The sequence below is a fragment of the Rousettus aegyptiacus genome, unplaced genomic scaffold, assembly GCF_014176215.1.
Source record: "Rousettus aegyptiacus isolate mRouAeg1 unplaced genomic scaffold, mRouAeg1.p scaffold_m13_p_7, whole genome shotgun sequence".
Taxonomy (NCBI): Eukaryota; Metazoa; Chordata; class Mammalia; order Chiroptera; family Pteropodidae; genus Rousettus; species Rousettus aegyptiacus.
Genome location: NW_023416310.1, coordinates 77,641,880 through 77,665,561, shown reverse-complemented (window position 1 = coordinate 77,665,561; position 23,682 = coordinate 77,641,880). Strand labels below are relative to the sequence as shown.

The window sequence follows — 23,682 nt, the reverse complement described above, 5'->3', positions numbered from 1 at the left end:
CTAGAGCAATGTCTGGTCCACACCACACACCAAGGACACAAGACATGCTGCTTGAGTTAAAGGAGACACAGACCAATATCCTCCTTTGTGTTGGGGTTTGCCCTTGATTCCACATCTCTCAAACTGTAGAGGCCACAGCATCAGTGGGACGAGCGCAGGGCTCGCTCAGAGCGAGCCACGCCACACCCACACGGTGACCCTGAGACAGCTGGAGGGAGTCTAACTGCCAATTTCCCTCGACAGCTGTGCATTGTTTTGTTTTATTTTTCCTTTTTAACTGCCTTTGGACTTGTTCTTGCTTTCATCAGCCAGGTATCCAGAGACGATTAGAAGTTAAGCTTTTACAAGAACACTGGTTTGATTCTTCTTTTCTTCCCACTACATACCTGAAAACAAAGGGCTGTCAATCCCCGCTCTTCAAAACAGTAACCAGCAAAGGGAGGGAAGAGGGAGGAAGAGACCTGTCTTGCTTATGTCTTTTCTCCATTGTGAATTGGCAGCTGAATGATTCAATTTCGGGAGTCGGTGCCCATCCCTACCTCGCTTACCCACCCCTGAGCTGAGCCTCTGAGTCGGAATCTTATTTAAATACTCCCAGTTTTTTCACTGTCCTTCTCTCTTTCTCCTTCCTTCGCCTAACCAAAACGTACAGGAGCAGAGTTCTCTACACTCGAGAACTTCTGATGCGAAAACGATGACCATTTTACCCAAGAAGAAGGCTAAAATGGTTATCACCCGTATGATCTGATTCCACCAGCATTCGAGGCATTTTAAACACTCACTTCCCCAAAAGCCTGGTATCCCACGTTAGCAGCCTATTTCCCTTCTCATAAATATCGCCCTCTCCAGGTGGTCCTTGGAAAACCCAAGCCCCGTGGAGTACAGTAAATGTGCCGGTCACGAACATCTTAGGGGGGATTTCTGCCACGGAAAAACATTTTCTTCCTCCCTGGATTGAAAGTATCTTAGGAACTGGGCCCCAGTATAAAGCAGTAAATGGCAAAGGATGGAACAGTGTCTCTCCACCTTTTCTTAATGTGGCCCCTGTCGATAAATCTAAGAATCTCACACTTTCCATAACATTTCAAATTATAATTTTTTTTCATTTTCCAAATATTAAGTCGTAATATTAAATATGTTTTTCTCCAACTAAAACGCTTCCCTACGCTGAGATTCTGATGGTGCTCTTGGGGCGAGTGGGCAGCATTGCTGTATCAGGGAAGGTCTTCAGGGACGGGAACTGTCCAGCCCAGAGGTGTTAGTGCTGGAGAGGGAAGGACATGCGAAAATGGGAGCCTCGGAGGGAAGGCAAGGGCCGCGGAAACTGGAAGGAAGCCCCGCCAGGCAGAAGTGAGCTTCGCCCAAGAGTTTCAACCAGGACAGGCCCTGCTTTGTGCCAGTGGAGAATGGTAGGGAGGAAGAATGGTAAAGAGCAAATACTTTCCCTGGATAGTCAGGGAATAAACGTCAGAAAATAACATAAAATGCAGCATCCTACCCAGAATGACAATAACAACAATCTCCCCCATAAAATCTGGGACAGTTCTTGGCACGCTTTCAAAGCTCTTTTATCAAAGACAGATCCAAGTTTCAAGGGGCCTGAATCTCACATAACTTCAGAGTGAAACTAAACTTATTTAGGATGAAGAAAGAAACTAAAACAAATGGGAAATTTTGAAAAGTGGACAATTAGTGCAACTATTACAAAACCCAGACAAATAACTTAATTTTTTTTAATTAATTAACTACTATTACACATCCACAATACTTGTTTTCCTCTACTTTTTGGCTACATCCTCTTGGATCATCTTGTAAGATGACAGTTTTGTAATGTCGTGATCTATAGAAAGAATAGAGATATATTCAGTGTTCCTTCCAGTATAGCTGGTCAACATTTGTTTCAGATTATCGATAAATTAGAAAATTTTCTTTTATGTTCAAATCCATTATTGGTGATATGAAAATCGTTAGAATTGTAAATTTTGGAAAAACAGCTTCTTTCATAGTTTCTGGGCATTTCAGGTTTTTTTGTGCAGTGAATAACCTAAATACTTTTTAAACCAACATTCATTAACCATCAATTAACATTGATGTCCTGGTAATAGTGAAATATGCATCCCACTTCCTGTGAGTCAGCACAATAGGGCAGGAGCCTTCCCCAAAGGCATCCATCCCTGCAACAGAATGGCCAGCAATAATCTAACTAGGTGCAAGGACTACCTATGAGCCACATAAGCTCATCTCCCTAAAACTAAGTGCATCCCAACTCGCTGTTCTTCAGTTAGAAATAAAGCAAACACATAAAAATCGTGGCCATTCCAACTCCACCCTACTCTGTGGCACAGATGGAGTTGGACTCAGACAACAGCTGACTGCGGCTTTGAGATTCTGAGCGGAACACGAGGGGTTGCAGCTAGTCTGAGGCAGGGTCTGCCCAGCACTCAGCCCCCTTCCTTCCTTCCGTCGCTTGAGAACCCATTTTTTCAACCTTACTTTCTCTGGGGCTCTCTGCTAAAATTCAGCCATGTGGAAATAAGTCACATACATATTTACTTACTGACTTCCATTCACAACAAGGACGCTAAGCACCCACCCTGCTAATGACCTGGACTGGAATAGCAGTGACCTCCGCCTTTCTCTGTAGCACGTGTCCCTCTGAGCATCCAGACTCTGCACTCTCGGTCACTCGGTTCCTCGGTCCCTCACCCCTGCCCTACTCCTTCCCCCAACATAGATATTTTATTAATCAACGGAAAGCGGATGCTCTTAGGCGAGAAGTAGGTCAGGTCTGCAGACCCAAATCCCATCCAGTCTTTTCACGAAATCTTGACAAAAAAAAAAAAAAAAAGTAGAATTGATATTGCAATAATTAAGAGCCAAATATGACTACCACTGGTGGCAGATAACATTTCACTTTCATTAAGCAATATAAAATAGACACGCGAATTCCCGGCTGCCGCCCTGACACACCAGGCTTTGCAGAATGAATCTTAAATTGCACTATGTCACTCAGAGCTCAGGAGTTATCAGCATCATTTAATTAACTTTTTTTTTTCTGCAAAAACTAACACGTTGGAATAAAATATAAAAATGTAATCCCTGTGCAAACCCACCACTAATGATGGCCCCCAGCAGAGGCCTGAGCTGCACCTAAGCAGGAATCAGGGCATTGAACCCTCTTGGTCTTTCTCGAAGCAAAAGAGGGGTCAGGCCTCCTCCCACCTTGGCCGAGGAGCCTCAGGAATGGGGTGCAGTTCTCTGTACTCAAGGACCTAGCATGGCTCTCTCTCTAAGGGGGTTCACTTTCAGCCATTTTCCTGTTGAAACTGACATATGTTTTTGTTCTTAAAAGAAAAAAAAAAAAAACAGCAAAACATTTACTAATTTTCCAAAAAAGAAGAATGGTAAATAGAGTCTTCGGCTCCAGTTGTAAGAGGATGCGATTGCCTGTGACTTTCATTGACGGGTGTTATCTGTAAGAAAAGATGCACACTTGGGTCCCACACACACAAGCGGGATGAGGAGAGAGAAGGTGGCAAGGGGCAGGAACAGGAAATGGCCGACACTCTCAGGGGTCAGCAATGTTTGCCGAGCTGCAGTTGGGTGTGGGCGGGGCCTCTCTCTTGGGTGGAAGTGACCCTACCTTGTAATGCGCTAATGGCAGATAGGGGTCGCCAGGTTCCCTCCCACACCCAGGGCAGACATTACAAATGAGTCACAGCACTCTTTCCAGCCGAGCTTGAATTTGACTTCAAAATCCCTCTCCTCTCGTCCTCCCAGCAGCCATCACCAATCAATAGGCCTTGGCACTCACGAGTAACCAACCAGCTTGCCATCCATCCACCCCTCCATTAGCCAGACCTGTCTCACCTGTTGCCACTTGTGTCATGTGACAGCTACATTACCGGTCCAAGAATTTAAGCATTCTTGTCTAGATTTTCCAAAATCGGGGGTGCTTCCCAAGAAATTGAGCCAAGAACTGTCAGCTAGAATGGAAACCAAGAAAAATACTGCCTTTTTTGGGCCCCTTTATACAAGAAACGAAAATGTTATGTTTGCTTTATCATCAATTCTTCAGCTAACTGTTTGTTCTTTTTCCTTCTGTTTTCTTTCTATAAAGAAATAAAGAGTTTAAACATAGGTAAGACGAAAACTCTTTCCCATATAATTCGATATGGTTCGTTTGCTTCCTTGTGTTTGCTTTTTGTTTCGTGCTTCTTGTGTAATGTTGTATATTTTTATGTACCAAATATAGTAACTTTTTTATGTGCTAATTGTGTGTTGTGGATATGATAAGCTTTAGCAATTATGAAATGCAGTCAAAAAGCAACCAAATAAGCTGACAGTAATTAGAATTTCCAGGAGATGCAAGAGACAAGATAATGAACCCTCAGCGAACTTTTATCCTAACTGCTCGGTGTGGTCCATAATTGGGCTAAACAGTTGAGGCAAACTTCTGGCTTTTGTAAATGCTGGACTGGGTTCACAAAAGCTTTAATGAACTGGAAACGGGTCAAAAACTCATTTTCAACTCATTAATGATTTTTTTTCCCCTGGATATATGGTCATTTAAAAAAAATAAAAATAAAACCAAGTTAATTGCCAATCTGCTGGTCAAAATGAATCCAACAGTCAGATGCATTGAGGACTTTCATAGCGTTAAATCGCTTTTAAGTAGCATGGAGGATGTAGACCAAGCACTTGTCTAAATAGCCTTTGTCCTTCAGTTGCTCCAAGGTGATCACGTAACACCATCCTGGTACCATTCACGCATGCAGGGCACGGCACACGTGTATGAGCGTATGACTCTGGGGAGCATCCCATTACGAAGTTAGGGAAACACCAGGTTGCCCCAGGGTGCACTGAAATGGATAGAAGATGGGCTTTCTGGAAGAAAAATGGCCTCAGTTTTTACTAGAAAGAGGAGACAAAACAAGGCAGTGCACTTTAATGCCTCACGTATTTCCTCACATGAGACCTGGAAGAGGCTTCTCCATGATGTCAGGTCAGAATTAGAGGAAGGGGCCACGCTGTGCCAGACCCTCGAAGTCAGTGGGGGAGCCACGCACACCGGGAGTCCTCTGCCTCCTTCTTCTCAGGCACCCCGCCCCCGAATCGGATGGGTCTAGGCGCCCCAACTGGGACAAGTTTTAGAAAGCAGCAGCAAGGGCCTGGACACCCCGCCCTTCAGACACACTCATCTCATGTGGCCTTCGGCACAACCGCACACGTGGGAGCATGAGTGTCCGTCTCTCTGAGCTTCCCTGGGAGAATCTTGGTGGGAACGAGTAAGAGGCCATGGGGGAGAATGGGCCCCCAGCACGAACTGACCCCACACCCTCAACTGTCTGCTCTTCTGCCAGAGGTTTTGAAAAGCCTCCTTGAATCAGGCTCCCTAGAAAGTCCAGAATTAATTATTCTGCTCGTAGACGGGCACAGATGTGCAAGGCCCTGATCCTTTTGCTGATCACACCAGCTACTGTCTATTCAGCAACAAAGTATAGCATCTAATTTAAAAGTGGCATGAAATTTTCCTCTTTCCGCTCTAATTTGTTTTGTGCATATGGATATTCTCTAAAAACTTAGTGAACAAAAAAAGACAAAGACAGAAGGAAAGAAAGGAAGGAAAGGAACCCAGGTAGCCTGCTCTTCCAAACTACTTATCTAGGCTGGAATGTGAGAAGACCTTGACTTCTAGTTCAGTTTTGCGTCTTAATAGCAACCTGAGGAAAAGCCAGAATTAAAGATGGTCTCGATTCACAAATTGTTCCTAAAAATAGCTTTCTAGTTCTTTTCCTTAAATCAGGGAAAAACCCAAATGGTGGTGTTTTAATTAGTAGTTTACCAGCTAATGTCTGCAGGACAAATGCATTTGACACTAGCATGATCCTCCCCTTCCCTTCACCTCTCCCAGCTCCTCTCTTCCCATAATTTCAAACTATAATTGACAAATAAGTGGGATAAAAAAAAAAAAAAGGCCTGTACTCATTTTAGGCAAGAGGCACCGGGGCCTAGTCTACCACCCTAGGGCACAGCAGCATTCACTGCTATGATTTCATAACCAGTGTGGGAAAGCTGTGAGCACCCATTCTGGTCTCAACCTCCAGCCAGTGACAGACACTGCACAGGGAAGAAACCGTAGGGTTTGAGCCAAAAGGGATGTGAGCGATGGTCTGATTTGATTTCTTCATTACCCGTATTAGGAATCTGGGGCCCAACTTGGAGAAAAAAAGACTTACCTAAGGTCACCAGCAGAGTCAGAGTTAAGTTTGGATTTCCCTGTGTCTTAATCCTGAGCGAAGTCTATAAGTCTTAGTATGTCCTAATCAGACACCTAGATGCACGGTGGAGAACAAGGCAGGTCTCTGAGGCTAATGCATTCCTACTACAGTTCACATGCCGCCATTTATCCCCTGGTGTGGCTTAGGGCCCTGGAGGATCTCAGCCCACACCTGTGACCTCACTATTACCTAAGATTTAAAAACTGTATCTCCAACCTCAGTCATTCAGATTCCGGATGTGCCATCAGCAAGACATCACATTTCTTCACACGAGGCGCCGACTTCACTCGCATCCACACCGAGAAGCGGTGGAGGGAGGCTGAGGGCTGAGGGCTGAGGACAGCCCAGGGGAGCATCCCACTACAAAGCTGAGAAAACTCCGGGCTGCCCTAGCATTAACGACCTAGTACCTTGGAGGCCCTGAGGAGGCACAGATTAAAAAGAGAACATGTCATGTGGAAGGGACCCTCCATCCCCTTGAGGACCTGTTAAACCCACAGAGGGGAGCAGAGGAGACTGACGCACAAAACACAAGCACAAAGGCAGGGCCAGAGTGGGATCTTTCGCACTGGCTCCGTGCAGCGATGGTGTCCTAGCGTGGTGGGAAAGGATGAACTTTCCGATAGCATGAGGAGCTTTAAGCCCAATTAGAAGTAGCTAAAAACCATGATATGTTAGAACATTAAGTTATTACGTTAGGTTCTTTCCAGTTCACTAAAGTGGAAAGACATTGGCGATGGTTAGAGTCTTGCTAGGGTTTTTGTCGTCTCTCTGATCCAGAAGGCCAGCGGCATAACCCCTTCTCATTTCTCTCTGTGCTTCTTCTACTAAAGCAACAACCCAGCCCACAAGTACTATTTGGCAGTAGATCCTGTGTCTGGCTCTCTCTACGTGTCCGACACCAACAGCCGGCGAATCTACAGAGTCAAGTCTCTGAGTGGCGCTAAAGACCTGGCTGGGAACTCGGAAGTCGTGGCAGGGACCGGAGAGCAGTGCTTGCCCTTCGACGAAGCCCGCTGCGGGGATGGAGGGAAGGCTGTGGATGCGACCCTGATGAGCCCTCGAGGTAAAGGCTGCAGAGGAAGCTGCCACAAGCTTGGCTTTCTTCTCATAGGAATCTCAGTAAGCCCAGGCACTCCCCCAACACAGCTTCTCCCCAGGATAATTTAACTCTGATAGATTACTTTGGTATGTGGTGTTTTTAAAAAGACTTATTTATTTATCTGAAGTAAACTTCATCACCCACATATGCTGCAAATGGAAAGAGGCATGGGTTGTTCCTGGAGATTTCTGGCTGCTGCCAGTCACAGTGTCGGAAGGAAATGTTAGTTCCGTGAGCCAGAGAGCCTGCTGTGTGGGCTGGAGACAGAACAGAGCCCAGAGGGGGGCCTTTGGCCACTCCCAGAAATTCATTGTTGGATAATAATGTATATAATGTCTAAAGCACAGTAACAGACATTTCATAAATGCCTAATAAACAGTAGCAATTAACAATGGCCCTGGGATTGGTGGGAGGGGTTCTTGGAACCAGTGGATCCCTGTTGGAACTAAGGAGACTTAAGGGCTAGAGAACTTAGGGTTAAGGACCAATAGTTTGAGGGTCCAACTCTTGTTAGCATTTTCGGCTACCATGAAAACAGCCATCAGCCTTGACTAAGGATGAGGAGGCTTGGGCTTGGGCACTGGGGTGATGGTGCAAAAGAAATAGAAGCTTCACTCTGTACCTTACCAAGAGAGTGCCAGGACCTGCGTTTCCCGAGGGAACTGATGTGCTAAGTAAGGGCTTTATTGGGGAGGCTTCCCGGAGGATATATTCTGAATTGGAGATTCGTGACTGCAAGAATCACTGTTTCTCAGCCTCATCCTTGCAGTCAGTTGTGAAGGGTATTCAAGTAATTTACTACCAATAATTTTTCAAGCAATGAACTTGGGAAATAACTTCTTTCCTAAAGAGAGCAGCAGATGTAAAGTTATTTCCCCATTCATTCATTTGCAGCCTTGGTTCATTTGCAGCCCAAGGTTCATTCTTCAGTTGGGTGGCGATACAGCCAGCACCCCAGGAATTATGCAGATCTCAGCCCAGAGCTCATAAGAAAGGGTGTCAGCTTGGAAGGCTGAAAGCCACTGCTCTCTGAGTGCTAATCCACCCGTAAGGTCCAAGAAGATAATGCCCAGTGGGGCATCCCCACCTCCGCCCCAGAAGCCCGCTCCTTGCCGAGACACACACTCCCGCTGTTTGTCTTGCTCAGGTATTGCAGTGGACAAGAACGGGCTCATGTACTTTGTCGATGCCACCATGATCCGCAAGGTCGACCAGAATGGGATCATCTCCACCCTGCTGGGCTCCAATGACCTCACTGCTGTCCGGCCACTGAGCTGTGACTCCAGCATGGATGTGGCCCAGGTGGGACTCTCTCTTATTTCTCATCACCACGCCACACATTATTTTTGGCCTGACGTTCTCCCCAGTAACCTGTTTGAGTTATAAGTGGAATGGGAGGAATAGATATAGAGACCACAGGTTTGTTTGCAGACAGCTTGAGATGAACTAGATAGCAAGATGGAATGGAAATGTCAGGTAGAAATGGGAGGAGGAGGGAGGGAGGGACAGAGTGGGAAAGGGAGAGGGAGCAAGGGAGCAAGAGGGGGGGGTAGGAGGAGGGAGAGAGAGAGCGAGTGAGCGAGAGGGAGAGAGAGATTCTGCTCAGGAAAGTGGAGCTGGTGACATACTCCAGCCGTCGCAGATTACAGGGTAGGAGTTTCTTTGTAATTACCTCTCTTCTCCATCATTATTGCAGGTTTGAAAATGTACCATACAGTATTATATGTCAATCAGAACTTCCCTGTTAATCTGAAATGATTGCATCCTCACTACATAAACCTTTACTTTGTGCAGTAATAACTAGGGCAAAGCCTTCTACAATATTCCCCCAAGTAATAGTCCTTTAGTCTGGGCTGTTACAGTGGCAGAGAACACAGGCTCGCTCAAGTGCACAGCATAAGAAACTGGACTTTATTAAGTGGATTCCAAACAACCGAGGATATATGTTTACCACTCCTGTATGGGCATTTTCAACCCTCAGTCAAGCTCATTCATTCTGGCTCAGATTCTACAACAAACTGACAACTTGCTATTGAGACTTTTATTTCAAATTCTGCAGAGGAAGAATGTGTTTGATCCAGTTCATTTTTTTGCAGGCAAACACTCAAATTTTAATTTGCTGGCCAGCCTCTGTGGTTCCTTTTTGTAAATTACATAAAGGAGTGTCTTGTAGATGAATGCAGCCTCCTCAGGCCCAGGGCTTGGTGAGCCAAACATGGGCTGGACTGCTCCAGCCACGTGTGCAGTGGACTGCCTGCACAACCATGTCTGACCGTCTGACCCTGGTCCAGTCATCCTGGTCTGAGAAGAGCATCATGGGGAGAGCTGCTGGCCTAGTCTGGCCACAGAAGATGATGTAGTAGGAGATGTTCACTACATAGTCCCTTCTTCTCTGTAATGCACACTCCATACGGGCAATGGGCCAATGGTCTGATAATGGGCACTTCTCGTACAGTATGTTGGGAGACAAGTCCTTTTCCCCAGGTGCATAAAATTAACATAAGTGCCCTATGCATATAAACGCTGGGCATGTTCTTTCATCCGATGCCATGTCATCCACAGGTTCGCCTGGAGTGGCCAACAGACCTTGCCGTCAACCCCATGGACAACTCCCTGTACGTTCTAGAAAACAACGTCATCCTTCGCATCACCGAGAACCACCAGGTCAGCATCATCGCGGGGCGCCCCATGCACTGCCAGGTCCCTGGCATTGACTACTCGCTCAGCAAGCTGGCCATTCACTCGGCCCTGGAGTCGGCCAGCGCCATCGCCATTTCTCACACCGGGGTCCTCTACATCACCGAGACGGATGAGAAGAAGATCAACCGCCTACGCCAGGTCACGACCAACGGCGAGATCTGCCTTTTAGCCGGGGCGGCCTCGGACTGCGACTGCAAAAACGACGTCAACTGCAACTGCTACTCGGGGGACGACGCGTACGCCACCGACGCCATCTTGAATTCCCCGTCGTCCTTAGCGGTGGCGCCGGACGGGACCATCTACGTCGCCGACCTGGGCAACATCCGCATCCGGGCCGTCAGCAGGAACAAGCCCGTGCTGAACGCGTTCAACCAGTACGAGGCCGCGTCCCCCGGAGAGCAGGAGCTGTACGTGTTCAACGCCGACGGCATCCACCAGTACACCGTGAGCCTGGTGACGGGCGAGTACCTGTACAATTTCACCTACAGTGCCGACAACGACGTCACCGAACTGATCGACAATAACGGCAATTCCCTGAAGATCCGCCGGGACAGCAGTGGCACGCCCCGCCACCTGCTCATGCCGGATAACCAGATCATCACCCTCACAGTGGGCTCCAATGGAGGCCTCAAAGTCGTGTCCACGCAGACGCTGGAGCTTGGCCTCATGACCTACGATGGGAACACCGGCCTCCTAGCCACCAAGAGTGATGAAACGGGATGGACAACTTTCTACGAGTAAGTGGCTTTATGAAGTGTTCCCCAAGAGTGCTTGCTTACCCGGCCCTCGCTGGCATCAGGATGGGCCTTCATGTGGCTTTTAGAATTGCTTAGGCATGTCGTCTTCCAGACTTCAGTGTCTACTTATGGCCCCAGGGAAGTCACGTCCCCTCTCCCTGAGTTCTAAATGATTTGCACTATCGGGCCTCTGATATTGAACATTCCCCCTATGAGAGTCGGGAATTCCTATTGCCTGCTTGCCGTTCCAGCGTCAGGATATTGGCCATGCACAGCTCCTGGGAGATCACGTGTTGATTAACCGTCCTGATTAGCCATGTTTGCCCGCGTGTGCGGAAATTAGAACCTAAAAGGCAAGATCCTGGTGGGGGCTCCTATAATTTGCCAATAGGTCCAGCAACACACTTGATTGTACAGACAGGTAGATAAACTCTGAATTTCCTCTTCAGCTGAAGCAGATCAATACAGATAAAGTGCTAGGTATATTAAAAGATGCAAGAACTGGTCATATTTCCCCTAACAATTATCTCACAGTTAATAGTCCCGCCGTTTGTTTTGCCAAAAAGCTGTTTTCCCTCGTTCCTGCAGACAGCTCTTGGTCAAACTGCCTGCTGCTGCAAGCGTTAACCAGCGGGATGCTGGTTGGAGGAAACTGCTAAGGCATGATTCTGCCGATTGCTGGCTGAGACTGGGGTGGAATTTACAAGTATCTGGCTGTCTTTGAAGGGTGAAGAACCTGGTTAACCCCTCTGTATTTGGAGTCCTTGCTTACTTTCTGTGTAGGTGTTGCTGCTAGCAAGTAAGTCAGGGAGAGGTTGTCACACAGAGAAAGGGGGACCAACAAGACATTGGTGATCACTCCTAAATCTAGGAATGTTCACTTTCTGTTTGTAGTGACAGTGGGTTTGGGAGAATGTAAAGGAAGCTATTGCCACCTGCTGGAAATTTGTAGAATTGCATTCCTGTGCTCTATCTTCCTTCTTTGGGCAAAGCCCTCTTTCTCAGAAGTCTGAAGCGTCCTAACATCATCCTTCAGGGCACAGGAATGCGATCAGACTTTACTGGCCAGTTATTCTGTCCCTGAAGGCACCATCTAAGCTCCATCTTTCACTCTCACACCAATTTAGGTTAAAGCTGTTCTTTAACGCAAACACCTCCTAGATTTTCATCTTCCCTGCTAGTAAGTAATTCCACCTAAAGACCCAATGCATTTCAAAGATCATTTGTTAGCTAACCTGACTGAGGAACAAACTGTCACTCTCAGGAGGCCAGTCTGACTTAGGTCCACTTAAGAGACTGGAGCAGGCATGGAAATGTCCTTTGGAAGTCCTGTTGTATCTACTGAATTCTCAGACTGGGGAAGAACAGCCTGCATCTCCAAAAGGCAGCAGACTGTACTAAAAAATTACAACCACCCCTTCTCTCTCTCTCTCCTTTCTTCCTTTATTCTAATCTTTACCACTCTGACCCCCTGACATACTCTTTATTTTGAATTGTAGTCTATTTTTCCCCTCTCCCTTGAGCATGTACACATAATGAGGTCACGAATTTTCATTCATTTTGTTCCTAGCCATGTCCCCAGTGCCTTGAATAGTGACAGGCACATAATACACACTCAGCGAATACCTGTTGAATAAATGACTCAAAGGCAGCCTCTAGCCCCACACAGGTCAAGGCTGGACTGGTTTCATTGGGTGGCCTTGAGATCTCATCACAAGAACTCACCACTCCTTTCAATTATGGGCAAACATATTTGCAAAAAGACCTGAATCTGAAGATACTCATTGCATGGGAGAAGTAAGCAGAGCCGTAGGCAGTGGACCCTTCTTTGAAAGGTAAAGAGAACATGTTTTTCACCCTGTGGCCCCTTGAGATTTTTGTCTCGACCTTAAACCTCTGTTCCCCAAAAGTAGAATCTGTTGTTTCTGCTACTTCTCTCATAAGGAAGCACAGCAACCTGTTCATTGCAGGTGTCCAGGTAATACAGGGGATTGGAATTCAACCCTGGCCTGGGTGCCAGAGAATAAGCATCTCACACAGTCGCTACTTGAGAGCAAGGGTTGGGGACACTGTCTGTTACTGAGTACTCCACCAGGCACCCCATACTCAAACACTTAGAACTGTTACATTATTTTTCACTGAAGCAAAATTGACATATAACATTGTATTAGTTTTAAGCATACAGTGTAATGATTCAACATTGGTATATATTGCAAAATAATAACCACAATAAGTCTAGTTAACATCTATCACCATACAAAGAATTTTCTTCTTGTGATGAGAACTTTCAAGATCTTGTTCTCTTAGCAACATTCAAATATAAAATATGTATTATTATTTTATTAGTAGTCTTAGTAGTCGTGATAGTAGTAGTAGTAGTATTTATTTATTAGCATTATTAACTACAGTTGCTATGCTGTACCTTTTGACTCCCTTTGCTTCATTATACCCACCCACCCCCACCCCTGGAAACCATCAATCTGCTCTCTGTATCTATGAACTTGTAGTTTTTTTTTTTTTGTCTTTTTCTGACTTGTGTCACTTAGCATAATATCCTCAAGGTCCATCCATGCTGTCACAAATAGCAAGACTTCATTCTTTTTTATGTATGAATAATATTGCATTGTCTGTATATAACATATTTTCTTCATTCATACGTCAGTGGACACTTAGATTTTTTCTATATCTTAGCTATTGTAAAGCTGCAATCCAAATGCGATGCATATATCATCTCAAATTAGTGTTTTTATTATTTTTAGATAAATAACCCAGAAGTAGAATTGTGAGTTTATATAGTAGTTATTTTTAATTTTTGAGGAATTTCCATACTCTTTTCCAGAGTGGAAGCACCAATTCCCATTCCCACCAAGAGTGTACAGTGGTCTCCTTTTCTCCACATCCTCACCAAGCCTTGTTGTATTTTTTGATAATAGCCATTCCAACAGATGTGGGGTGATAACGCATTATGGTTTTGATTTGCATTTCCCCAATGATTAGTGATGATGAGCACCTTCTCCTGTACCTTTTGGCCATCCATATGTCCTCCTTTGGTAAAAAAAAAAAAAAAAAAAAAAAAAAAAAAAATGTCTATTCTGATCTTCTGCGCATACTTTAATCGGTTGGTTTGGTTTTTTGCTATTGAGTTGTATGAGTTCTTTATATATTTTAGATATTAATGCTTTATCAGATACATGATTTGCAACTATTTCCTCCCATCCAGTAGGTACCTTTTCCTTTTGTTGATGGTTTGCTTTGCTGCTCAGAAGCTTTTTAGTTTGATGTGATCCCACCTGTTACTTTTTTTCTTTTGTTGCCTTTGCTTTTGTTGTCAAATCCAAAAAATTATCACAAAGATCAATGTCAAAGCTTACTGCTGCTACTATTTCCTTCTAGGTATATTCAAATCTTTCAAGTTGTTAACCCATTTAATTTTTTGTGAGTGGCATAAAATAGTGCAGTTTCATTGTTTTGCATGTGGTTGTCCAGTTTTCCCAACACCATTTTTTGAAGAGACTTTGCTTTCCCCATTGTATATTCTTGGCTTCTTTGTCATTAATTAGTTGACCATATATGCCTGGGATTTTTCCTCAGCTCTCTATTCTGTTCCATTGATCTATGTACCTTTTTTTATGCCAACACCATTCCGTTTTGATGACTATAGTAGCATAGTTTGAAATCAGGGAGCATGATACCTCCAAATTTATACTTCTTTCTCAAGATTGCTTTGGCTATTTGGGGTCGTTTGAGGTTCCATACAAATTTTAGGATTCTTTGTTCTATTTCTGTAAAAAAAAAAAAAATACCATTGGAATTTTGATGGAGATTACATTAACTCTGCAGATTGCTTTGAAGAGTATGGGCATTTTTTAAATATTAGTTCTTTTAAGCTACGAGCATGGACTATCTTTCCATGAATTTGTGTCTTCAGTTTCTTTCATCAGTATCTTAGAGTTATCAGTGTACAGGTTTTTTACTTCCTTGGTTAAATTTATTCCTAGGTATTTTATTCTTTTTGATGCAACCGTAAATGATATTTTTAAATTTCTCTTTCTGCTCTTTTGTTATTGTAGCATAGGAATGCAACAGATCTTGACGTATTAATTTTGTTTCCTGAAACTTTACTGAATTTTTTGATTAGTTCTAACAGTGTTTTGGTGAAGTGTTTAGGGTTTTCTGTATAATATCTTATCATATGCAAATAGTGACATTTTACTTCTTTCTTTCCAATTAGGCTGCCTTTACTTCTTTTTCATGCCTAATTGCTCTGCCTGGGCTTTCCAGTATTATGTTAAATAAAGTGACATCCTTTGTCTTGTTCTCAGATCATAGATGGAAAGCTTTCAGCTTTATTCTGTTGAGTATGATGGTAGCTGTGGACTTGTCATATATGGCCTTTGTTGTGTTGCAGTATGTTTACTCTATACCTACTTTGTTGAGTTTTTTTTTTTATCATAAATGGATATTAAATTTTGTCAAATGCTTTTCTGAATCTTTTGAGATGATTGTATGATTTGTATTCTTCATTTTGTCAATGTAATATACCATGCTGATTGATTTGTGGATATTTGACTATCTTTCCATCCCTGGAAGAATTCCCAGTTGGTCAAGCTGTGTGATCCTTTCAATGTACTGTTAAATTCAGTTTGCTAATGTTTTGTTGAAGATTTTTGAATCTGTGTTCATCTGAGATATTGGCTTGTACTTTCTTTTCCTGCGCCGTCCTTGTCTGGTGTTGGTATCAGGGTAATGCTGGCATCATAAAATGAGTTTGGAAGAGTTCCTTCCTCTTCCATTTTTTGGAAAAGTTTGAGAAGAATTGGTATTATTTGTTCTTTGAATGTTTGGTAGAATTCACCAGTGAAGCCATCTGGTCTTGGACTTTTGTTTGTTGAGAGGTTTTTGATTACTCATTCACTTTTCTTACTGGTAATCAGCCCGTTTATATATTTTTTTTACTTATAATTTTGTCTTCTTCCTAGGAATTTATCCATTTCTTCCAGGCTGTCAAATTTGTTGGCATGTTTTGTGGTATCAGTTGTAATGTCCCCTAATTTCACTTGAGTCTTCTCTCTTCTTTTGGCGAGTCTAGCTAAAGATTTGTCCATTTTGTTTATCTTCTTAAAGAACCAATACTTAGTTTCATTGATCATTTCTGTTGTCTTTTTAGTCTTTTTCCTTTATGTCCACTCTAGTCTTCATTATTTCCTTCCTTCTATAACTCTGGGCTTCATTTATTCTCCTTTTATGTTTTCTTATTTTTAAATACTTTTTGGCTATAGGACATGAAAGTAAGGCATATTGGTTACAAATAATTCCAAAATTATGGGAGTATACATATAGAGATAAACATTGAGATGTCAATATTTTCAGAGAATTTCTTCTATGCAGATACTCATTTTTTTTCACTTCTCCCTCCCCCAAAAGTATACGATCAATGAAATGTATTTTCATATTCTACTCTTTCTACTCCACAATATGTACATTTTTTTCATGCTGATAAATCGAAATCCACCACTTTTGATGGTCTCATAGGTTTCTATTCTGGATAAATCATCCGTTGTTTAACAAATCTTTGATCAAAGAATAGTTAGGTTATTCTAATTTGTCACGTTGTAAATAACATCCTTGTACTCCTGTCTGAGAAGCAGTTTCTTTCACAGATAAAAAGGAACAAGGGGGCCCCTCTCCCTGGGGGGCCCAAGTCCCATCCTTGCTTACAGTGTTTTGCCTCCAGAGCTTTCCAGGGAATGTAGTGTCTGTGCCAGTCCCCTGCCTGGCAAGAGATGCAAGTAGAGCCAAAGCCTGGGCCCCCAGGCTCACTGGGTTCCTGCTCCCAGCTCTTCCTTCCCTGACCCCCACCAAGCGGCCGTGTAGCTTAATGTGTCCTCACCCTACAAACATCCACAGAACTTGACTCTTTCCAGTTCAACACAGAAGCAAAATTTCTCACCTAACTAAAAGTCCTGAGCCAGATCTGCATTCTTTTATTCCAAAAACATTTACCAAGCACCCTCCATATCTGCTTTCGTAGTTCTAGGCACTAGGCAGTAAAGTCAAAATAGCCACAGTGGTTCTGCTGACAGCCCCTCCCCACCACGTGCAAGCTCAGTCTCCACCTCTCTGAACCTGCTAACTTTGTCCTGGTCTTCAGTCTTTGGAGGGAGGGGAGGGTTTGGGGGAATCACACCCAGAGGTTAAGTAGTTTTTCCTCTTTTTTTTAATCCTCTAAGCAAAATACCTCCTTTGCGCCATCTTCCTCCCCACCCCTTCTCCAGTAACAAATCTTACCTGAAGAAGCTCAAAGCCCTCTACATTTAGACCTTGAAAAAGAGTCTCTTCTCCTTGCCTGAGGCAGAAGGAGGGCTCAGGCTTTCTGAATGCAGTGGATCTTCCGGGATGGGGAGCTGCTCTACCAAGTGGAACAGCTAGGCTCCTGCTAAAGGAGGTGGAGAAGAGTAAAGATGACACATGTACATAAAGAAGGAAGGCCCAAGCTCGGGCAACTCCCTGGCAGCAGAGCTTGGTGGCTGCTGCGCCTCAGCTTGGATGCTGAGGACAGCGGAGGTCAAGTGAGTCATTGAGAACACTGTCTGAAAAGGCTGCGTGGGGCGCAGAGCCGCAGCTGGTTTGTGAAGCAGGACCAGAGAAAAGGTTACGGGAAGCCAGGCCTGCTGTGCTTGAGCCAAGGCATGGAGGTGGCATTTGGCCCAGGCTGACTGTCCAGAGAGGAGGACTAGGAGGTGACAGGTTGGACGAGGTCGTATGGGTGTGGAAGACCAAGGGCCTGGATGGTCTCCAGCGCTAGGCTTTGATTTGACTGAGCAACCAATGGGAAAGAGTGTGTGGTTGGTGAGTTCAGCAGAGAAGTGACATAAAGACACTGATCATTTTTAGAAGGATTAATTTGGTGGCTTTGTGGAACATTTGAATTAACAAGCAAAAGATGCTCAGAAGCAGGTGTCCCACTAACTTGGGAAAGCTTAAGTAAGTACACCCTGCCGAAGGTGAAATGTCACTGAGTTGAGTCAGCTATGTAGGTGGCAGCAGAAAACGTCACCAGCATGTCTCAGGGCAAGATGGGCTTTCGAGGATTATGACTGGAGAGCCCAGAGTGAAGCACCACCTGGTCACCCCACTTTCCACTCTTCTCTGGCCCCACGAACCTGTCCCTCGTACTGTTTTTGGTATTGGGAAAGCCTTCAGCCCTAGGAACCATGTTCCAACCAGTGTGTCTGTCCTCCAGCTATGACCATGAGGGCCGCCTGACCAATGTGACACGCCCCACGGGGGTGGTGACCAGTCTGCACCGGGAAATGGAGAAGTCCATCACCATTGACATCGAGAACTCCAACCGTGACGACGATGTCACTGTCGTTACCAACCTGTCTTCAGTGGAGGCCTCCTACACAGTGGTGCAAGGTAAGCCCCCACACACACACCGCCACCCACCCCCAAATGTACCCCCGGGGCCCAGAACCCAGCCAAGCCTGAGAAGCGAGTTACCAAGCCCCAGGGGACCTTCACACTCCTGGAGCAAACCTCAGCTTGCTGTTTCAGTGAAAGGTGCACAGCAAACAAACTCTCGAGAGCTCAGCCTTGTAGAAAACGACTTAATCGGATTCAGGAGAATGTCTGTACAGGACCGTCTAGATATTTGGAGACCGTATGTAGGCTAATCTGAAAACATCAGCTGTCATCCCCACGTGCCCCCTCCCCACCTCCGCCCGCTCCTCCATCAGCCTCACACACGCACAGTACCTCTCAAAGGCCGTTTATTCTCCTGGGCCCACTATTTTTTTTTTTTTTTTTTGGTCCCGTTCTGATTCTCTCAAGCATTTGTTTGTTGAGTTGGTTGTCCTGGAATCAGAGCTCTTTAGCAATCTCTTGCCAAAAGTGGGCTCTCAAAGGTTTCGGAGCTCCCCCCCCACCCACCATGATTACTGCTGCTGTTCAACATGACACACAGTCCAGGGCAAGCGCAGGGGCTGACAAGAAAAGGAATCGTTTGGATTAATTTTTCTTTTAATTAAGATACAATGTCAGTAGGTTCGCCCGTTGTCAGAGGATAAAAGTGTCCTATCAGTAGATAAATAGTGACATTTCTGGACTATTATCCCACAACAGAGGCTGTTTCAATGACTCTGTTTCCATTCTGCCAAATGATTAATGATGTAGATTCTGTCTTTCGGTATGATGGCCGCAGCCGAGAAGTGACAGGTGCTCTCTTGCTCACTAGCCCAAAAGGCAGTGTCTCAGAGGCCAGCCCAGCTGGACTCCTTTGCCCAAATAATCAGGAAGCAACGTATCTACAGAAGGAGTCTCTGACTCACATTCCCTTCCTGGAAGTTTGCAATAAAGGACAAGGTCAGAAGTCTGACTGACTATGGCAGATTCCATTGGAGCAGATAAGCGCACGTTATCCGCACCCACTAGCTCAGTCCACCTCACGCTAGTTAAATCTCTTTAGAGTTCTCTTGAGTGGAGGTGGCATCACGGCGAAGTCAGTAGCAAAAGCACGAGGGGCAGACAGTTCTTTTTCTCTCGAGTTTCTTGAACAATTCTAGACTTGATTTGCAGTGGATCTGACCTGTGGCTAAACCCCCAACCTCAGATTAGATGGTAGGCAGAAGGGCAAAAAAATACTTAAGTAGTTTTCTTTTTTTTTTCATTTAAGCTAAAATATATGTTAAAGATCAGGGATTTGATTGACACAAATTGTGTAGGCAATAGATATCTTTAAATCTTTAAATGTACTATTAATAGTCTTTAGCGAGTAAAAGAAAAATATCACAGCATAATTATTTCTGGAGTGCCACATATTAATAATGTTTTTCTTTCCACGGATTAGTAGCATCTCTGCTACTCACCTTAAAATCGTGTGTGTGTGTGTGTGTGTGTGTGTGTGTGTGTTAATTGAAGGCAGCCTTAGACTGACAGCTGCAAACTACCATGGAAACCTATAAAAATAGGGGTTCTGTTCTCTATGACTGAATGGATAATTTATTTCCCTATCCCCACTTACATTTCTCTAGATCAAGTGCGGAACAGCTACCAGCTCTGTAATAACGGTACCCTGAGGGTGATGTATGCCAATGGGATGAGTGTCAGCTTCCACAGTGAGCCCCATGTCCTAGCGGGCACCATCACACCCACTATTGGGCGCTGCAACATCTCACTGCCCATGGAGAATGGCCTAAACTCCATTGAGTGGCGTCTAAGGAAGGAACAGATTAAAGGCAAAGTCACCATCTTTGGCAGGAAGCTCAGGGTAAGTGGTTTCAACCAACTTGTTACCACGAAGTGGTAGGAGATCTACCCATTCCTCAGGGACCGAGGACATGTCCCAGTTTCCGAGCCTCCATTATTCCTTTCTCCCTCAGAAGGTAGAAGCCCTATCCCTTTGGGGCTGACACCTTGGGGAAAACATTCTCCATTTCCTAGGACTGAAAAGGTGGGGGTTTCCCTTATGCTGTAGCTAGAGATAGCTTTGGTCTCCTTGTCAGGCTTGCCGTCTTCTCCCTCAACTTTCACTGTTTGGCTAATTCAGATGAGTTGGTGACAGTGCCTATTGCATGCTGGGTTATTTGCTAAATACTGAAGGAACAAAAGTTTTTCCATGTGTTCTTTATACTCAAAGAGTTGAGAGTCAGTGGAGCGCATAGTTGCAGGAGAATCCGATGGGTTAAGTGAAAAGACAGAGGAACATCCCGGGCCTGGTGGGACACAGAGGAGGAGATGGTACCCAGCCCGAGGGGATCAGGGAGGCCCTCCCGAGAGATACAACGAGCAAACCGCAGTGGGAAGCTTTAACCAGCCCCAGCTTCCCCAGACTGGGCAACTTACCCACAAGTTACATCTCTTAAAAATTAAAGTATTTTTAAAAATTAATACATAACAGTTATTGAGGACTTTTACGATACAAGCACTATGTTAAAGGCTTTGCTTGTGTTATATTATTTTCGGCAGCCCCATGGCGATATTTACTAATATCTCCATTTTCAGGTGAGGAAACACTGGCTCTGGGAAGCTAAATAGCCTGTCCAGGGGCGCAATGGCTGGAAAACAGCAAAGCCAGGGCACCCCCAGTTCCATCTCTCCGTGTGGTTCACCTGCTAGTATTCTTAACCACCAGGCCACACAGCTTCCTGTTCAGGTCCCTGGGCATCCAGATAATCTGGGTCCTGCTCTGGTCACTTGTCTGGCACTCACAGGGACTGCTTCTTACCACCAGGGGTCAATCCTAGGGATTCCAGACTTCATCAAAGTCAGCCCATGTTTATTGAACACCTACTATGAGCCGGCACTGTGCTATGCACTTAAGATCCATGGCACACCAGGCAAAATCCCTACCATCCTGCAGCTTACATTCAGGGGTAAGGGAAACAGTGCAGAAAATAACTACACCAATAAGTAACTGAAATAACTGCAGATTGAGGTAAGTATTAGGAAGACAGTAAAAAGTGGAACACGGCGGTGTGAACAGACACGTTGGAATCCCTGAGAGTCAGAAGGTTTACCATCAACCAAAGCTGGGGCATAGCTTTTGCTGGGTCGTTGGACTGAAATGTAGCCAACCCAGGTGATCTCCCTGCAGAGCCAGGCTACCCCGGATTAGGATTCCACCTTTGTCTACTCGAAGTTTAATTCTCCACGTCTGGTTATCAGCTAGCTCTCATGGTTTTCTTCCTCTGCCAGCATCTGCAAAGTTGCAAGCTGCAGAATCTTCCTACAGACAAAAATGAAATGAGATTAGTAGCTAAATCCTTAATGACTGGATTTCCGGGCTATATAATTGATTTTTGATACTCTGCACTGTAGAAGTTGATTAGAAGTAGTAATCGTGCCTTTTCTCTGATAAATCAGTTATGCATTTTGACTAAGTTTTCCAAATAAAGATAAATGTAGCCCTAAAATAAAATGGCTGTAATCCCAACTCTGAATATTAAGAATCTTAATAATAGGACTTGTGGTAATTAGCAGAAGTTAGGCACGCAAGTCTTATAACTGAATTTCTGCCAGGGTTAGATTTGCTAGCATCATGTTTATGCAAATCAAAACACAGCTTTATCTATCAACACCTCAACACTTAATTGTCTAGTGTTAGTTCCTGTAACAATAATCACATATCCATTTAGCTCTCTTAAATGAAAATCACTATGAGATTATAACAGGTTGAGTGGACTGAAAATGTAATTTGAAAATGAGGGAGAAAGTCTGGAATTTATTTGCATCTCATTTATTTTAATTCGATTCATAAATTGTTTAGTGAATGAAATAAAAGCCACTTCCGGAAATCGCAAGGGAGCAGTTGGAAGAAGGTGCAAAGGAAAGGTGGGGTGTGGCGTGGAGTGGGGAGTGTCTGTTTCCCCAGATGCTTCAGGAGCCTGTTGCAGGGAACTTCACAGCCACTGAGCCAAAGGTAGCTGCGGGCCCCGCAAGACACGCAGGCTGTCTCGGCCATGAGCATACGGGCTCTTCTCTCCTTACCTTCAGTTCTGACGTTTCTTTTCACTCCACTTTGACTGCATTGTCACGTGGGGCCCTGAAATTTTTCATTCATTCAAAAGATGTTTACTAGAACGGGCTCTTAGAAGAAGATTACATTTTATGACTAAAATTGTTTTCCTATGTATGTCTAGTTTTATTTTCTCTTTGATGTAAGTCTCTTCTTAAAGTATTTTGGCTGCAGATTAAGCCAATATTTCAAATTCTAAAGGAAAAAAAGATGTTTACCATGTGCCAATTATATGGCAAACACTATGGGGCGAGTAGACTATATATAAAGAAAACTAAATCTTTGCCATCAAGGAGCTTACAGCCCAGTGGGGAAGACAGTGTGAGTGGCGTGATGTAAGCTATCATGGAGGCTAATGTGACAGGGAAAGTGATACTTCCCTGTGTTACTCAGGAGAGGACAGGCTGTGTGGCCAGGTAACAAGACCTGAAATCCCAGGGGCTTAACACACGGTCCAGGTAAGGCAAGCAGCTCTCCTTAATGATGACTTGCTGTGTTTGCTCCACCTTGCGATCCTGCCATTTTAAGCACGTGACCGCTAAGGTTGCATTGGAAAATGGAGAGGGCTTAGATGATTGCAGGAGGCTTCATGAGCGGGGCTGGATGTGGCATGCTGCACTTCCACCCACCCTGAAGAGAATGCAGCAGGGCGACTTCAACTTAACTGCAAGGAAGCTGAAGAGATGTTGTCTCTCTGAATGCCTACGGAGAAAATGAAAGGAGAGCTGGTGAACGCATAGGAGGGGCTCAGCCACCCCATTATGGTCCATGGGGCTCTGAGAGGTCAGGGAAGGCGTCGCAGAAGAGTCAGGATAGGTTTCGAAGAGCCGTAGGAATCAGCCAGGCAAAGAGATGGGGACCAGGAGGTCAGACGGAGGGTTTTCCCTGTGAAACAGCAAAGAGATCAAAAAGGGAATGGTATTGCAGAAAACGTTAACTCAATTTGGCCGGAGAGAAGGGGAACGTGTTTACACGGGTGCAGAAAGAGGGCGAGTTGGCCAGGGCCACACGTGGAAAGGACTGTTTTGCTAAGCTGGCATTTTTCCTGAGGACAGTGGGGAGCCGTTCCAGGGTTTAATTAGCAGAGAGATGTGTTGAGATATGTAATGTTAGGAAGATCTCTCCGAGCCCAGAAATAAATCCTCACTTATACGGTCAGTTAATCTATGACAAAGGAGGCAGGCGTATTCAATGGGGTAAAGACAGTCTCTTCAATAAGTGGTGATGGCAAAACTGGACAGATACATGCAAAAATATTAAATTGGACCACTTTCTTATACCATATACAAAAATAAGCTCAAAATGGATTAAAGACTTAAATGTTAGGTCTGAAACCATAAAACTCCT

General features: G+C 44.7%; 1 protein-coding gene across 13 annotated transcripts in view; it reads left to right on the top strand.

The window, feature by feature from the left end:
* TENM2 (teneurin transmembrane protein 2) overlaps positions 1-23,682 on the top strand; it is a 2,693,686-nt gene that overhangs the window by 2,642,972 nt on the left and 27,032 nt on the right. For 12 of the 13 annotated variants that reach the window (XM_036224946.1, XM_036224945.1, XM_016151441.2 and 9 more), the window contains 6 exons: positions 4,121-4,141; positions 7,115-7,347; positions 8,531-8,685; positions 9,946-10,820; positions 18,064-18,239; positions 19,853-20,088. In XM_036224946.1, coding sequence (XP_036080839.1) covers positions 4,121-4,141; positions 7,115-7,347; positions 8,531-8,685; positions 9,946-10,820; positions 18,064-18,239; positions 19,853-20,088 — 1,696 coding nt within the window. The remainder of the gene's footprint in view (positions 1-4,120; positions 4,142-7,114; positions 7,348-8,530; positions 8,686-9,945; positions 10,821-18,063; positions 18,240-19,852; positions 20,089-23,682) is intronic. The other variant, XM_036224947.1, reaches the window with a different exon arrangement.